Below are 17,808 nucleotides of genomic sequence, written 5' to 3'. Positions count from 1 at the left end.
GGCAGAAGCCAGACTGGAATGGGTCCAGGGCAGATGCTTCATTCAGGAAAATCTGTAGTTGCTTGGCCACTGCCCTCTCAACTATCTTGCCCAGTAACAGTAAGTTTGATACTGGGTAGTAGTTGACTAGGACCGCAGGGTCCAAAGATGGCTTCTTCAAGAGCAGACATACCACTGTCTCCTTCAACCTCACTGGAAAAATACCTGATGAGAAGGATAAATTGAGAATTTCTTCCAGGGGGGCCAGAGCATTGTTCCCACAGGCCTTGATAGGCATGTTAGGGCATGTGCTCATAAGGGCTGCAGTCAATCTGATTATGTAATTAAAATTGTTCACATCTTTTCTCCTTGTAAGAATCCCTTTTTCTTCTACTAATAATGCAGTTTACTCCTTTTAGACACATCTGACATAGGAAGGCTCAGTTGCAACACTTTCAGAATGAACTGTGCAATCTTATCAAGAAGACACAAAATATATAGTACAATTTAAAGGATGCATGTTCTATGTATACAGCTGAGCATGCATTTGACAAAGACAGCCCTTGTTAGAAAACTTTTGGCATTTGTCAACAATTTGCAGCGTATACAATTCCCCCAAATGTGATTCTTTTACAGGCCATGGTGTTTATAGCAGATAATCCTGCTGTGCCCTCTCAGTCTGCTCAGAAATAACTTATTTTAGCTTAATTTAAGGATTAAAACTGAGGTGGTCCAGGCTACATTACTGACTAGGCTGCAAGTTATACATTTATTAAACTGAACAAAACAGTACTAATATTCTGTAATGGTTAGAAAGTTTAGTGTGGTGTAATGGAAGCTTGCTGGGTAACCTTGGGGCTGTTTGCCTACTCTCAGCCTAATGTAGGTGAGGATAAAATGTAGAATGATAATTATAAGCTATTTTGGCTCCCCATTGGGGAGAAGACTGGGATATATTTATTGGCTTCACTTCTGCCTCTGCTAAAATACGGTACTTCACTGATTCTTTAAAAAATTCTTATAAAATCAGTTTGCCTGTGATGACAATATATGGCTTGCTGAATCACGTATTCTGTATTTACCACACATCATTTCCCTGGTTCATTTTAATCCTGCTTTGTTCACCCTCAATTTGACAATTTATGAGAAAAAGTAAATGCTGAATCTACATGGATCCTGCAACTTTTTAAACAAGAGCTCCTCCAAATCCAGTATCACGTCAACTCGAGAAGCATAGAATGAACCATAAACTATAGAGATCCAATAATACTCTTTAGTTACAGTGATTACCCCAATTCTAAAATTACACTCTAGTGAATTATAGGTAACTCTGCAAAAGGGACCGGGCTTAGAAGATAAGCAGCGCTCACATTCATACAAGCAAAAATGAATCCCCTTGTCATCTGCCTCCTACCCTCGTTTGCAACACCCGTCTACCTCTTGTAAGCGCCACTACGGTGTGGTCCTTGTAACAGTGCTAGTTGCTTCACTGCCTCTGGCTTCAGCCAAAAGCAGCTTCAATTCAGGAAAAGTAATTTTATTCCCCTTCCCCAAAAAGGTTCTGGTGGACTGGGATGGTCATCGTCTCTCCCGTTAATTTAGGGAAAGGAAGGAGGCGTGTCGCCGTAAAGCAGAGCGGCGATGTCGTAAAGGCCACGTAGTGTACTACTACCAAGGTAGTAGGCAGAGAGCGAGCGAGGGCTGTGTCTTAGTTGAATGGACAAAGCTGAAGTAGCGGCCACCGGCGAGGAAGAGGAGGGGCTTGTAAATTCCGCCCCTTCCTCAAGCCCTTTCACAGCGGGCAAGGAGGCCCGCCGCCTCCTCCGCTTCAGCAGTCATGCTGACCGCGGCTTGGCTGTGTCGAGGCGCCTCTTGTAAGTGGAGAGTCCTGAGGGGCGCCAGCCCGGCACGGTCCGTCGCGGCCACCGTAGCAGCGGCAGGGGTCGCGGTGTTCGGCGCGCGCCGCAGCAACTGCCGCTCTCGAGCGTCGCTCGCGGCCTCTTCGTTGGGCGGCCTCGCGGCGCCTCCTCCCCCTTCCTCTTCGGCGTGCGGGAGCAACCGGCAGTTAGTGCGCGTGCGCAAGTGTCGCTCGGACCTGTTGGTCTCCTGTACCTCAGCCGGCGGCTGCCCTTCGTGCTGCTGCTGTGGTGATGTCGCCTTTCGCGGAGCGGGACAGCCAAGGCGCTCTCGCAGCAGCGATGAAGGAGCCTCTCGGCCACCGGGAAAGCCCTCGGAGGAGGACGCCGGAAGAACGGACCGACATGGATACGCTGAACTGGTTGGTAGGGGGAAGTGGGCGGTGGTGCTTGTTCTCCGGTCAGCCGCAGGTCACGTGATGATGGAATGCTTCTTACCAGGCACAGTTGTACCTTTAAGACCAACAAAGTGCTGTTCAGAATGTAAGCTTTCGTGTGCTCTAAGCACACTTCATCAGACAACAGGATGGAATGGCAAACAGTCCTAAGTGTTTGTTAGCAGATTGCCATTTTCATGATTTTGCATACTAATTGAGTGCCCACTTTCTTTATATTAAGGACTGCTTGCCATTCCATCCCATTGTCCGATGAAGTGTGCTTCTAGCACCGAAGGCTTACATTCTGAATAAGACCTTGTTGGTCTTAACGGTGCAACCTGACTCCTGCTTTGTTCTATTGCTTCAGACCAACACGGCTGCCCACTTGGATCTCTCATACCTGGCATGTTTGTTGTGACATGAGGAAGGAAGGGACCGGGCATGAATTCTTTACACACATGCACTTCTAGAAAGTTAGTTGATCGAGGGAAAGGATATGGTGGGACTTTTCCCCTCACCTGCTGAGAAGCTGGTACTGTAGGACTAGAACAGGGGTGTTGAACTCATTTGTTATGAGGGCCAGATCTGACATAAATGAGATCTTGTTGGGCTGAGCCATATGCGTCATAAAATGTAATGCAGGTAGCAGAGATACTAACTTTATAAAGGATACAGACAAATAAAGGTTTTTTATATCTCCTCTGTGATTGAGGGAAAGGGGCAAGGGACACTTTGGCTCTTTCCCTCTCTCCCCAGGGGATGAGGGCGGGATGGAGCCTCAGCCAATAGAAGGAAAGAGGCTTGGCTCAGTAGCTCTGCTGTACAATTGAGAGCAAAGCAAGCTTTCCTTCCCCCTCTTTCTCCCCATGAAGAGCCTCAGCAAATGGAGGAAATAGAGGCTTTGCTCCTGTGCAATTGAGCAAGCCTGGCAAAGCAAGCTGTGACACAGAAGGAAACAAGAGGGAGAAGAAAACAGACTTGCTTGCAGGCCTGATGCAGCCCCCGGGTTGCACATTTGACACCCGTGGACTAGAATCTGGGACATCCAGGTCTGAATCTACTTTGCCACAGAAGCTCAGTGAATGGCCTATCACAGCCAGTGTGGTTGTCGTAAGGATAGAGGAAATAATGGGGATGTGAGCTCTTCTTGTCTCCACTGGGGAGGAAAAAAAATTATAACTTTAAAAAAATGGGCTATTTGAAAAATGCAAGGTGACTTTTTTTGTTATGGAGGAGAATGCTATTGTCCTGTCAACTTGAAATTGTGCCACTCAGATACTGTTTGTGCTCCTGTGCCAAAATCAGAATGCCTGTGTGTACTTGGTGAAGCAAGAATGTAATGGTCCAGGGGTGGCCAAACTGTGGCTTGGAAGCCATGTGTGGCTCTTTCACACATGTTTTATGGCTCCCAAAGCCCCAACTGCCCTAGCAGCCAGATTGGAGAAAACATTTGTCTCTTTAAATCACTTATCCAAGCCAAGCCAGCCAATAGCTTGGACAATGCCTTTGAAGATAAACTTGCTTGCTTTCCACCTTTTCCTTCCTCCCCTCCATCTGTTTGCCTGCCTGCCCACCTGTTCTCAAACATCTAAAATTCATGCCTTGCAGCTCTCAAACCTTTGATGTTTATTCTGTGTGGCTCTTACGTTGAACAAGTTTGGCCACCCCACTAGTACTTATGCACAGAGCTATTATTTTAACTTGTGTCTGCCTGATTCTAAGAGCATGAAGTGACCTTTGCTGTAGTCAAAGTTACAGTCCTATCATTGCCAGCCAAAAGATATGGCAAATGGAAATCATGCAAGCAGCAGGGAAACATGCTCAATAAAGGTAGTTTGAAACTGGTTCTTATAGTAGAGTACATGTGACACCTAAATAGGAAGTGGGATAAAGTGTTAGTAGCAGCTCTGCCACAGGGGAAGAGTGTCTGGGGGAGTCTAATACCCTCTCAGCAACCTAACAATTCTTTGAGCAATAAACCATTTGTTCTAGCCAGGAAGAATATTTGGGGGAAAAGTGGGACCATTGAAAAGGTAAAATAACGTGACAAAACAGGAAAAAGAGGGACTGAAAGGCCCAAGCAAAAAGGGAAACAGCATCTGTTGGCATCTAAATTAATCATATCCTGATCTAATCTCAGCAAGAGGAGAGTTGTCTTTCCAACTTCTGGGACATCTATAGGGGACAGGCTCTGATTAAATACTAGACTCAGCAGCTTATTCTCCATTAATTTATCCCAGGATGTTGTATGACAATCAAACAGAGTCCATTGTAAAAGTTCAGGAATAGTTTAAATTTTATTGCAGTTGCCCAGGCCATAAGAGAATTTGACTAAGTAGTAACTTGGAATCTGAGATACATTTGGGAGCTTGCAGAAGTGTGCTCAGGAAGGAAGCCTGTACACTGTCGAACCTATTTAAGACTGTAGAGATTCAAATAGGCACTCCATATAACAGGAAGGACAGAATTTTTGCACTTGAAATCTCAATTGCCATTGGAATTGACTGACCCCCATATTGAAAAAAACTCTCAGAATAGCAGCTAAGTAGACTTTCATTCCTTCTGAGACATGATTAAGATGAATAGACCAAGTGTTGGAAGCTGTAAAGTGGAACCTGAGATAACAATATGAGTTCTAGTTTATCAAATGTCCATTCCTTATCCAAGACTGACTGACTTTTCTATGTGTACTCACTTTCTGCAAGACCAAGATCTTTGATTTGCTGTAGTTAATAACCAGCTCATTATACTGACAGTATTTTGCCATAGTGCAAAGTAAATGTGACTTCCAGTTTTTGGTGTTAGGGAAACAAGACATGCAAGAGCTGTGATCTGTTGCTGGGGCTTTGATATATATATTTTTTAAATTCTGTTCAATGGGGAGGGGGACTTTTTTGTTTTGTTCTTTTAACTTTATCCTTTTCTTTCTTTTTCTTTCCTACCCAGCTTTCACTTTTGTCTTTTTCTATGTGATGGAGTACAAGGCATACTTCTGTCAAGATTATCTCCTCCCACTTTCCTTTTCCTCCTCCTCTTTTAAGTATTCTTTAATTAGTGTAAGGTGATTGAATAGCTGAGGTCTAGTTTCATTCTCTGATACTGATTGATTGTGGCTTACATAGAAATCCAAGCTGGAGTCTTATTTATTTAAATTATTTGTACCCTGCATATCTCCCCAGTGGGGACCCAAAGTGGCTTATATCATTCAGGTCTCCTCTATTTCATCCTCAGAACAGCTCTGTGAGGTAGCCTAGGCTGAGAGTGTGTGACTGGCCCAATAACACTCAGCGAACCTCCTCCATGGCAGGAGTGGTGGTTTGAGCTTGGATGTCCCAGGTTCTAGTCCAGCACTCTTATCCACTACATCTCACTGGCTGTCTTGTGGTAATTTAAGACCCAGAAGTATTTCATTCTTGCATTGACTTTAGTAAACAAGAGTCTGCTTCGTCTGTTGTAGTAAAAGTTGGTCCTTCTAGTGTAGTTGCATCTAAAGATGTCCACTAAGGCTTTATGTTGGAGCAAAACTTTATTGGCCTTTAAGGTGCCACAAAATGCCTATTGGTTTTTGCTGCAATGGTTTTTGCTGCAATGTGGCTACTTCTCTGCAGTTACTAGCGGTGAGAAATGGACTTTCCTGTGTACTATGCTGCTGTGGTTAACCATAAGGATACCTTTTCCTTCTTCCTTGGGAAGCAGCCTGCTGCAGGCATGTATGAATTTGGGATTCCCTTCATAGGTAAGCAAGAATATTCTCAATATTTATATTGAGGACCAAAGCCTCCAGCTGTGTTTGAAACTGCTTTGCTTGGGTTTCCAACAGCAGAGGAGGTTAGATGTTTGCTATGCAGTCTGGCACAGATCTGCTGTGAAACACTGAAAGAGTTGATGTCACAGTTTAAAAAGTTTTTCTTTGGCTTTCTTCTATCCACACTTTGTTTTTTTAAAAAATGGGGATAACCAGAAGGTCATTCAGAATGGTTTACTGTTACTTCTGTGATGCTATTTGTGAAAACAGATGCTTATTTAGTAATTAGGTTTGAAAGGTTAGCCAGGTACTATACCATATCCCTGTGTTGAGTTGTGGTTCATTTCTCGCTGTTGCTGTTACAGTTCTGAAGTTCTGCCCAGTTGTTCACAGTTCTAAAGTTCTGCTCAGCAGTTTCCTTACAAGTGGCCACACACATGGATGGTGGCATGAGGCTGGGTTTCATAATTGATACATAATGTGTTTGTCTCTTAAAGTGCACTGGGAGATCAAGTAGTGACTTGCTTTGTGATAGAACTTTTCACCTCAAGTGCATTGTGTTTCAGTGGCATTAAGTTCTTGCACTTCAGCTGTGTCATCAAATGCTGAGGAAATCAAGTGACAGAAAGAAAGCAATGTTGTTGAGAGTTGTGATCCAGTGATAATACATGCACTTCAGTTTTGCACAACAGTTTAGCCACATGTCCAGTGTCAGCATTTCTTTTCAGAACTGTCAAGTGCTGATATTGTTTTATGCTTGCTTTATGTTAATTTATTTAGCTATTTCTTCCCTTCTTTTTTCTCCCCAGTGAGGACCAAAGCACTTTACAATATGTCTGCCATTTCTATGTTCCCATCACAACAACCCTATGTAGGTTAGACTGAGAGAGAGTAACTTTTGGAGTAGGTATTTGTGGGTTTCCTGCATTGTGCAGGGGGTTGGACTAGATGACCCTGGAGTTCCCTTCCAGCTCTATGATTCTAACTGGTCCAAGGTCACTCCATGAGAAGGGAAGGCCTCTGACATGAAATGTTTCATATATTATAAGGATGTTTAGTCTCATGGAATTTATCTTCAGCTAGGTAGTTTTTGAGTAGACCTTGGATTGACAGGTCAAAGATGTGTAGCCCAGCATCATATGTGCCTTTTGATCTGATCCATTCAAGGCTCTTTTTATATTATTTTTCCTCCTTCTGAACAGTGAACTACCATGTCACTTTCACACATTGCTTATGCAGTGCTCCAATTTCTGTAGAAACTGCAATCACTTAGTATGTTTTATCTTGCTTTTCATTCTTCCTTCATTTTTATCCTCACAACAACCTTAAACTGTGAAAGTGATTGGCCCATAAGTCACTCAGCAGGCTTCCATGGCCGGGTGGGGATTTGAACATACATTCCTCAGAATCCCTCATCTCATTAGCTTTCCATGTGGTACTGGGGAGGGTACAATTTGTTTAAACAAACTTAAAAACTGTTGGGGGTTCTTGGAACTCAGTTTGTGGTTCATTATTATTCTTGGACAATTAAAGTAACTGGGAGGCTTTTCTTTTTTGAATCATGAAATTATTATAAAACCGGACCAGTGCAATAAGATTTGTGAGAAATTCTGGTTTATTCAGGTGCTGTACATACTTACACTAAGTTTAGTGTGCCTTACTTCTCAGTAACATCCTGGATACTAAATTAATTCTGGCAGTTTCTCCCATGTGGTGGTATAACTCGAAGAACAGATGGAAATCAGTGGCAGTTCTTTCAGCATATTCGGTTATGTAACAGGAGACGAAAATAAACGAGACTAAATCATCTATATAGATATCAGTGTTCAGAAATTTGTTAGTCTGATGAAGGGTGTACATCTACTGCTGAGCTGTTATGTTGACATTGTGCACTGAATTTCATACATTAAAAAACAGGAGGGAAGCCCTAATCTGGATCTCATCAGATCACAGAAGCTAAGCAGGGCCATCCCTGGCAAGTACTTACATACACTCCTTGGAATACCAGGAGTGGAAGGCAGAGGCAGGATGTATCAAGCCACTTATCTGTGCCATAGTAGGGGTCACCAGAAGTCACTACACACACACACACGTGTGCACACACATATACAAAATCAACCCCCCCCCCAAAAAAAACCAGGAGGGAAGACCTTGGTAAATTATCACAGTACCAGAGGTACCATATCAGTGGGACACAAATATTACTTTAAAGATTGTGTAATAATGGCATAAAAACCTTATACATTGAAGCCATAATGTCAAGATTGCACTGACAGACTTACTTGAAGTGTCTGCTCTGTTTATTTCCCCAGTATGAAAATCCCTGGACGGTCCCTAATTTTCTTTCAATGGCAAGGATTGGTCTAGCACCAGTTTTGGGCTACTTGATTGTTGAAGAAGATTTCAATATTGCATTGGGTGTGTTTGCTTTGGCTGGCATCACTGATTTGGTAAGTCTTACGATACAATTAAAAAATGAGTACTTTTCATGCAGTTTTATCCTAGAGCTGCTTCTTGAATCATATTTTAGAAGAAAATATTTTCTCATTATGCTTTAGTTTCATAAAGGATCCAGTTATAACTTTAACACTTTTTTTGAAAACCTGAAATATTTGTCCTTTTCAAGAGAATTAGGGGAATGCACTTTTAAAGTTTGCCTTTAGAACAAAGATATTTGAAATCCCTGTGAAGAGCACACATTTGAACATATGAACATATGAAGCTGCCTTATACTGAATCAGACCCTTGGTCCGTCAAAGTCAGTATTGTCTTCTCAGACTGGCAGCGGCTCTCCAGGGTCTCAAGCTGAGGTTTTTCACACCTATTTGCCTGGACCCTTTTTTGGAGATGCCAGGGATTGAACCTGGGACCTTCTGCTTCCCAAGCAGATGCTCTACCACTGAGCCACCGTCACTCCCCAAAGATATGTAAAGATATTTGAAATCCCTGTGAAGAGCATACATTTGTAGGTCTTAATGCAGGTTGTCGTTAGTGTAAGCCCTTTTATGTATACATTTACACGCAGGTACAATTTACTGATGTCTGGCTGGATTCCCAGTGTATCATGTGCTCATTATTACTGTGGAAATTGAGCTATTAGGAGAAGAATGTGTGCAATGCTGTGTTTTGTAATAAATTAGAACAACTAGTTCTTCTGCTATGAACCAGGATCCAAGGAATGGTGCAACTAATTTGTCCTGCCCAGGGAGGCTGGTTTTTCTTTTTCTTTTTGCTTATGTTTCTTGATGCCATGTTCTGGGCCTCTGTTGAAATTGAGCAGATTTCCCCAGGAACTGTGAGATAAGACTGACTCTGCTGATCCCTGGGAATGCCTAAAACAACACTTTGGATCCTGACTAAGGTTTTAAAATTAACAGTGAATTCTAACAAACATATCTACATGCCTCCAGCCACCATCCTAAACATACTAAATGATCCATTGTATAAAGCTAGGCTCTACGCTACTGCTCCAGTCCTACAGACAGATTCACACCTGAGGGATTTGTAATAAACCTTTTTTGAATTAAAGTATCCACCTGATGAAATTGTTTAAGAAAGCCAGAATAGTACCCAGAGAAAACCTGTTACAAGACAGGCCTTAAAAAGACAGTAACAGAACACCACCAGTGGTCACATACAGCTCTCAACTAAAATCAGCTCAACACATCAGCAGCGACTTACAGCTTCTACTGGACAATGACAGCTCTTTCACAAATATTGGGGGGGGGGGCAAACCTTTTCTTGCACACAGACAACACCCCCCCCCCCACAGTATCAAACAACTCCTTACCCACAATAATGCAACATCTAATTTGATCATGGACACTGGTACCAAAGCTTGCAGTAAACGCAGATGCCAAGTTTGCTGCCACATTCACTCAGACAACACAAACACTGGACCTAATAACATTAATTACATCATTTCAGGCTCATTCACTTGCTCATCTTCTAACAATATACATACCATTAAATGTCAACAATGCCCTTCAGTTCTCTACATAGGGCAAACAGGACAAACCCTACACCAAAGGACACAAATCTGACATCAGGATTCACAAGACTGAAAAACCTGTAGGAGAACACTTTAATCTCATTCGATGGGTGACCTCAAAGTAACTGTTTTATTACAAAGAAACTTCAGGAACAGAATGGAGAGGGAAATTGTTGAATTACAAGTTATTGCAACACTGGGAACAATGCACCACCCTGGACTTAACAGTATTATTGGTTTCTTATCTCACTACATATGCTAGACTCATTCTCACTGAGAGGGACTATACTTCTGCTGTATTTTTATGCATTCTCCCCCCCTTTCCTGTTTTGAATAATATAATGGAATACTGTTTGTAATGCAATGCAATATATAGAAATAGATTATTTTTCTGACAAAGCATCTCTAAAGAACAACATATCGGTATAATATTTAGAACAGCATATAGTGATTGTAATGTAATGCAATAAAACTTGAAATATACTTCATCCCACCCCAACTAAAAGAAAGAAATGCTGTTTGTTACCTTCACACTTGAGGGGGAGATGGATGGGGCATCATAAAGGAAGCTCAGTTAACTTTTACCCAATTACAAAAGATTCTCTTAAGCACTTATCTCCTATTTTGACATATTTTTATTGCCTCAAACATCGTTCCCCCTTAATTGGATCCATACAGCTGTTGACCCAGTATACATGGCTTGTTCCTGGTTTGTCTCAAAATGTCTACATCATGTTATATGCTGATTTGTATTTCTGCCCTGTCTATAAATTTGAATGGTTTTCTTCCATTTCATTGTATCTGAAGAAGTGTGTGTGCGCACGAAAGGTCATACCTTGAATAAAAATTTGTTGGTTTTAAAGATGCCACTGGACTCTAACTTTATTCTGTTGCTTCAGACCACCATGGCTACCCACTTGGATCTGTCATTCCTTTTTCTGTTTAATTTACATTTTCAGTTGGATGGCTTTATAGCACGGAACTGGGTCAACCAGAAATCTGCATTGGGGAGTGCCTTGGACCCTCTGGCTGATAAAGTACTTATTAGTGTCTTGTACGTTAGCCTGACCTATGCAAATCTTATTCCAGGTAAGAAAATAGCCATTTTTCAAATGACTATGATTATTGAATGACTGAAACATAAGGAATTTTCTAATGTTGTAGGCTTATCAGTCATGCATGGTGTGGTGTAGTGGTTAAGACTACTGAATTTTATTCTGAGAGACTTGGATTCAAGGCCCTACTCAGAAATGGAGGCCTAAACTACCTCACAGGGTTATTGTAAGGATACGTTTAGGAAGGGATAACCAAGTGCACCACAGTGAGCTCCTGTCAAGCATCGTTTAATCTCTCTTTTATTGTATGAATAAAACCAGTATATTATAGAGATGTTACTAACTCTAAATTAAACCTGGGCACATCAAAGTAGAAGTGTAGAGACAGATCTTTCGGGCCTCTTTCACTTTCACTAACAAATGCAGGAATTTGCTTTTTGAAGATAAGGCCTCCAGGGACAGTTTCCCAGGCTAGTCCTGGACCTCAGGGGAGATAAGGAAGTTACTGTGTGAACTTTCACACGTGAATGCAGGCTTGTTTAGCAATGTTTAGAGAACCTTTGATGTGCCATCTTTAAGTATGCATTCTACTGTTACTTTGTATACCTAGCTCAATAGAGCCACATGGATTATCAATAAACCATACGTTGTTTCAACTCAAGGACTGGTTCTGTTGAAAATTGCATGCTTGACAGCTCCTTGGAGGAAGGGCAGCATGAAAATGGACTAAATAGCCTAGTAAATTCACACTGTAAAGAAAATATAGTTAATACATTATTCTAATTCAGTTCATTTCTGTATTTCACCACATTTGTTTTCTTGTCTAAGATTATTTGAGTGGATCTTTGAGTAGTTATGAAAAGACTTAGAAATAGTAAGTGATAATTGGCCTTCATCATAACAAGTCACAAGGCTCACCTCAGCATGGCTGCAGACTGAATGGCTTTCTAAATAGCATGTGGGCATCAGAATTAGAATATTTCTAAACAGCATGTGGACAATCTGAACACATGTCATGTTTACATGGAGCCAGTCACTGAAATGACTTGTGGGTGGAAATGCAGCTGGTAAATCAGCTTGAAATTTCCAGTTAGTTGTCCCATTTGTCATGTTGTGCATCTTTTGATACATTTTCCCTTTCATAGTCTTATTCTAGGAAACACTTTAATAGCTACCACTGAATAAAGTAATGTTTTTGGTCCTCTCCTCCTGAGAGTGTTTTGTTAAGTGATCATCAGTCTTTTACTAGTTTGTGCAATACCAATAATTTAGACTGAGTAGAAGAGACCAGGAAGTTTGTTTGTGTTGTCTTTATAAGGTAATGAATCTAGATGCTGTGTCTGAGGTGTATAATATGTTTTAATTGTCTTTCTGCATGTGCACAGAGATCTCTTGAAATAAATTCTGTGGGTTTTCCCCCCAGTTCCTCTTACATCTATGATCATTTTAAGGGACATTGCGTTAATTGCTGCTGTTTTTTATGTGCGGTACAGAACGCTTCCTCCACCAGTAAGTAGCAGCTGTTTATTTGAGTCTTAAAAACTCAGTTGTAATTTTATGTATAATGACAGGGTTGAGGGGAAGGCAGCAGAAAGGGCAAAATAATGGGTAAACCTTTGTTTAAATGCAGCCCCAGACCTGTGCTGTGGGAATCTAGAGGTGTCTCTGGTTTACTGCTCTAGTAGGGAAATAGGAGACTTCATCCTGCAAGTGGTGCTCCTGCTCACAGTTCTTTGGCTTTAACTTAGAGTGTGCTCTGTGAGCTCCCAGCTGTATTAAGGAATTCTAGGGAGCCAGGCAAATCAAATCCCTATTTTGAAAAGATAGGCCAATATTTGTACAATAATAGAAATGCCTGCTTCTAAACTATCTCTTTTGTCTTCAAAAGAGCCCTTTAGTGCTGTTATCATCTTGCGGTTGAACATGCACTTTAACTTGATTTAGCAGTGTTATATATCATAGTGGTAAATATTAAAATGAATGTTACATCCCTAAATGCTTCAGTAGGTTTTCTTCTTTCTATGCTTAGTACAGTCTTTTTTCTTTTCACAGAGAACGCTTAGTAGATATTTCAATCCGTGTTACGCCACTGCTCAGTTAAAGCCAACATTTATTAGCAAGGTAAAAATAATTGTACACCTTGTTGTTTGTTCAGCATCTGATCCACCTCATTCTGCAGCAGCATTGGGAAACTATGGTGTGAAGGCTAAATAGATGGCAGGTGCAAGAGATATGAACTTGATGCAGTGCCATAGTGTCTTTGCCCCCTGCCCCCTCCAATTTTATCATAGGAAGAATTTAGAGCACCTGTGAAAGGGGATTATAATAAGCAAGTGAGAGAGCCAGAGAACAAGAGACACTGATGCTGTCATCCTGTGTCCTTTGATGCCAGTGCCCCTTAACCTGCATGCTTGCTACCAGCAAACCCAGGGGAGAATATTATAAGGTCCTTTGCTTCCATCCTGCTTCCCTTCTAACAAGCCACCTTTTTTACTCAGTCTCACCAGTTCCCCTCCATATCAGTAGTCCCTGTCCCAAGGAGATTTTGTTCATGTGGGTCCTGTGGTTCCTCAACATAGCCTTTTTAGATAGTTAAAGGGACCTGCCTAAGCCATTTTGTGCTGGAGGATGTGTGGTATGTCTGTTTTTGATCTTACAGAGTAGAATTTTTCCTCTTTTCTGGCATGTGAGTAGTAGTTGCTTTGAGACTTTTATACTCCTAATGTATGGTGGTAAATCCCCTTAAAGCAAAGGTTTTCTTGAAAGGAACAAGATTCTGCTAATTCCAAGACCTAAAATGAAAGATTTAGGCCTTGAAAGATTTAGGCCTCAAACTCTTATTCCTACCAAGAGAAGAAGGTGAGACAGAATCTACAGATAGGAGAGCATGGAGTTGAAATAGTCTAGATAGATAAAAGTGAAGTGCTTGACATTCCTGTTGATTTTGGTGGACAAAAGATTAAGCACAAGCATGCATCTTATTGACTAGGTCCTAGGTGGGATGTAAAAATGTTTAATGTTAATATCATGTGACCCGTTTTTCCAATTAATTTTTATCAGGGAAACACAGTAGTACAGCTAATCTTGGTGGCAGCTTCATTAGCAGCGCCAGTTTTCAACTACGTGGACAGTGTATATCTTCAAACATTATGGTAAGTAAACATTAATTTTTCTTGTAATATTGTAAATTTGTGAGAGAGGCAGTACATAGACACAGATTTGCATTGTTGCTCAAATTGGGTTAACTCTTCTAATTAACCAATATTTAACAGTTCACGGTGATCAAATTAACCCCCCCAAAATTTGGCTGTCCTCAAACCAGAGCCAGGGCTTTTTCAGCCCTAACTCTGACCTGGTGGAACTCTCTGCCAAATTACATCCATGCCCTGCAAGATGTAGTCCAGTTCCACAGGGCCTGTAAGGCAGAGATGTCCCTTCAGGCTTATTGTTGAGGACAGCAATGCTTTCCTTTTGCCTGGCCTTCCTTTCTTTCTCTCTCCTTTGAGGTAAGGATAAATCTGGTTTTTAGATGCCATCTGGAATGGCTGTTGTACCTGTTTTATTGCTTTTGTTTTAGATGTGTCTCTTTGAATGTCGTACACTGCCCTGAACCCCAAATATGGGGGAGGGTGGTTTAGAAATTGAATTTATAAATAAATATAAATAAAACATAAAGTTCGACTCTGAATAGTGTGAAACTTAGTCTGATGCATATTTACAACCATAGAGTTGGAAGGGACCTTCAGGGTCTTCTAGTCCAACTCCCTGCACAATGCAGGAAATTCCGAACACTCCCAGTAACCCCTCCTCCATGCCCAGAAGATGGGGAGGGGGGGAGAAAACCTCTAAGATCCCTGGTCAAACTGGCCTGGAGAAAATTGCTTCCTGACCCCAAAGTGGCAATCAGCATTTCCTTGGGTGTGTAAGAAAGGGCCATCAGAATTAAGCACTGATGCACCTATCAGGAGGTGGTGGGCTCTCCTTCCTTGGAGGTTTTTAAACAGAGGCTAGATGGCCATCTGACAGCAATGAGGATCCTGTGAATTTAGGGGGAGGGGTTTGTGAGTTTCCTGCATTGTGCAGGGGGTTGGACTAGATGATCCTGGAGGTTCCTTCCAACTCTGTGATTCTATGCAACCCTTCCTGCCCTCCCTCTCACAAACTGCCTAAGTTCACAGAATCAGCATTGATGTACAAATGACCATCTAGCCTCTGTTTGAAAACCTCCAAAGAAAAGAGAGTGCACCATCTACTGAGGAAACCTGTTCCACTGAGGTACTGCTCTAACTCTTTTGACTTAATTTCAACTGGTTGGTTCTGTTCCAGCCTTCTGAAGCAGCAGGAAACAACTCTGCACCATCTTCTATATGACAGCCATTCAAGTACTTGAAAGTGGTTACCATATCACCTGGAAATAAATTCCACTGACTTGAAAGGAAATAACCTTAGGTCTAATGGGATTATATCCATATATAATGAGTGTCAAATTGAAACTGGTATGGTGTAACAGCTGAGCTTCGCAAACAAACTAAAAAAAGGTCCTTAATTCCAATTGCTTGTGCAGTAAACTCAGCAGAAGGCAGTGGGCAAACCATTCTCTCCTGCCCCAGTCTAATATGGAAGTAATAAAATTGACCATCCTTGCAGGCTTATTGCTGTGTAAGTACTACTGCAGTCTAAAGTAGTCTGTGAATACTACTTATAATTGCTAGAAAGGCCACAGAGCATATGCTTTGGGTGGGTGGAGAAAATCCCAGGTCCTGTCCCTGACCTCTCTAGTTAAACAGGCTCCTAGAGAGCAGGCTGAGAAAGACAGAGCTGCTGCCAGAGCTATGTATGACCAAACTCAGCGGGTAACACTGTGGTCTTACATGACCAAACTTCAGGGTTGTGTGTTCTCTCACCCTCCCTTACCATTCTCCAGTTTTTGTCTCGTGCTTCCTCTTTCACAGAAAACCATATTTTCCATTTTCTTTTCAAAATCAAAGTTAGATACATGGTTTTGAAGGGGTTTTCAACCTGGGTATGAAAGTGCAAGCCATAGTTTGGTTGAAATGGCAACCTATGATATAAGAAAGAATCTGAAGTGGGTTAGAACAGAGCAGGCATCTAAGCACTCTCATCTCATAGCCACACTACAGCATAAACTAGCCTAATATAGGTCTGGTTTATGGTGTCAAGGTTGACCCTGCCTTGGTGCCAGTGACGTAACCAAACTCTGGCTTGAGTTGGTTCAGGTCACTCCCCAGCAGCTCACATGGAAATGAAGCAATAAAGCTGTATTGAAGAAGTGTTATGAAAAACAAGGAATTTAGGTCAGTGGGGTCATAATGCATACAAAATAACAAAATGCTAATTGACTGTGCTGCTTACTTACACTAATTGGCCTAATCCAATAGGCTTCTCTTATATTCTCTGCCAGTCTGAGAAGACAATACTGACTTTGATAGACCAAGGGTCTGATTCAGTATAAGGCAGCTTCATATGTTCATATAATAGCAACACTGTTGATTGTTAGAGCTGAAGCATGATATTCCAGAGCTTACACAGAGTATCTCCTGGGAGCAAGTGTGGTAGATGGAGGAAAGGGGATATGAAGGGAATGTTGTCTTTCTGCTATAATCTATAATATAGATATTGCTAGCCATAACCTTCTAACCTTCCCAACCAATCACAGGGCTGCCTCCTTGGAACTTTCTGGGGTGAAAGTGAGTTCCCATCCATAGCAGATTCACAGCTGATTAATAGAGTCTTGAGAGGACCTTGGTCAGTCTGGTGGATTTTGCTGATATCTGTATTTTATTTTATTTTTAATTTTATTGCATTTATATCCTGCCCTCCCCTAACAGGCTCAGAGTGGCTAACAACAGTTAGGCACCCAGAATTCAGAAGATGGAAGTTCTAGGCTGGAATTTCCCCCTAAGGATAGCTTCTGTCTTGTTCATAATTGTAAAATAGTTTGTTTTGTTCATAATTTGGCTTAAGTTAGGTTTGATTTGTGCTGCCAGCAAGCTCATTTTCCTTAGTCAGCATTAGCTGCCATGGCAAAAACACATTTTAATGCTTGCCTTGGAAACACCTAACTGCAAGAGACCAGAGGGGCTTTAGACTTTGCCTTTCCCCCACCGCTTGTTCAGAAATTAATATAATTCGTTTTCTCCTTGAAGGTGCATCACAGCTTTCACAACAGCAGCGTCTGCATACAGTTACTATCATTATGGCCGAAAGACAGTTCAGGTACTAAACAACAAATGAAGTCTTGTGGCGGGACTGCTCATGACCCATTGGGCTTACTTTGGAATGGTGTTGCCTGCAATATATCTGGACTGTGGATAAAAGAGCATTCTTTTAAAATAATTTTCTCTCAGTGAAACCATGTCTTCACAACAGAGCTAATATGAAGTTAATATGAAGTTTTGATCATGTAAATATGCAGAATTTTCAATGTAATTTTTCAATTTGTTACAAATAAAATATAATTTTGTATGTTAGTATACTTAAACACATGTGGGGGTTAGGGCCTGATATCATGTGTTTTGCTGATTGGTTTTCAGAAGCTTGCAGTTAACTTTGGAGGGTTTGAGGTTGTTGCTCTACTGCCTTTGTACATCTGAACTGAGGCTAGTTTGTCATGGAATACTTGGCACAAGCACAGCCTAACTGAATTGGAATAGGTTAGATACTAGTGTTCCTTCTACTAACTGAGGCATCTTCCATGTTTTTGAACTGAAGGTTCCTTGGTTAG

General features: G+C 41.5%; 1 protein-coding gene across 1 annotated transcript; it reads left to right on the top strand.

The window, feature by feature from the left end:
- The first annotated feature begins 1,730 nt into the window (after nucleotides 1-1,730).
- On the top strand, nucleotides 1,731-17,569 carry CRLS1 (cardiolipin synthase 1). Its single transcript, XM_060232687.1, has 7 exons — nucleotides 1,731-2,257; nucleotides 8,330-8,467; nucleotides 10,968-11,097; nucleotides 12,487-12,572; nucleotides 13,116-13,184; nucleotides 14,124-14,215; nucleotides 17,231-17,569. The coding sequence occupies exons 1-7, from the start codon at nucleotides 1,817-1,819 to the stop codon at nucleotides 17,316-17,318; spliced, it is 1,044 nt and encodes a 347-aa protein (XP_060088670.1). The 5' UTR covers nucleotides 1,731-1,816; the 3' UTR covers nucleotides 17,319-17,569.
- The last annotated feature ends 239 nt before the right edge of the window (nucleotides 17,570-17,808 follow it).

Source organism: Heteronotia binoei, chromosome 1 (assembly GCF_032191835.1).
Source record: "Heteronotia binoei isolate CCM8104 ecotype False Entrance Well chromosome 1, APGP_CSIRO_Hbin_v1, whole genome shotgun sequence".
NCBI lineage: Eukaryota > Metazoa > Chordata > Lepidosauria > Squamata > Gekkonidae > Heteronotia > Heteronotia binoei.
This window is presented reverse-complemented; position numbering and strand designations above follow the sequence as displayed.

Excerpts from the sequence above, each read along its gene's own strand:
- CRLS1 (XM_060232687.1), top strand. The coding sequence starts at position 1,817 with ATGCTGACCGCGGCTTGGCTGTGTCGAGGCGCCTCTTGTAAGTGGAGA. Across the intron at positions 2,258-8,329 it reads GACATGGATACGCTGAACTG|TATGAAAATCCCTGGACGGT; the intron begins GTTGGTAGGGGG and ends TTATTTCCCCAG. Across the intron at positions 12,573-13,115 it reads ACAGAACGCTTCCTCCACCA|AGAACGCTTAGTAGATATTT; the intron begins GTAAGTAGCAGC and ends TTCTTTTCACAG.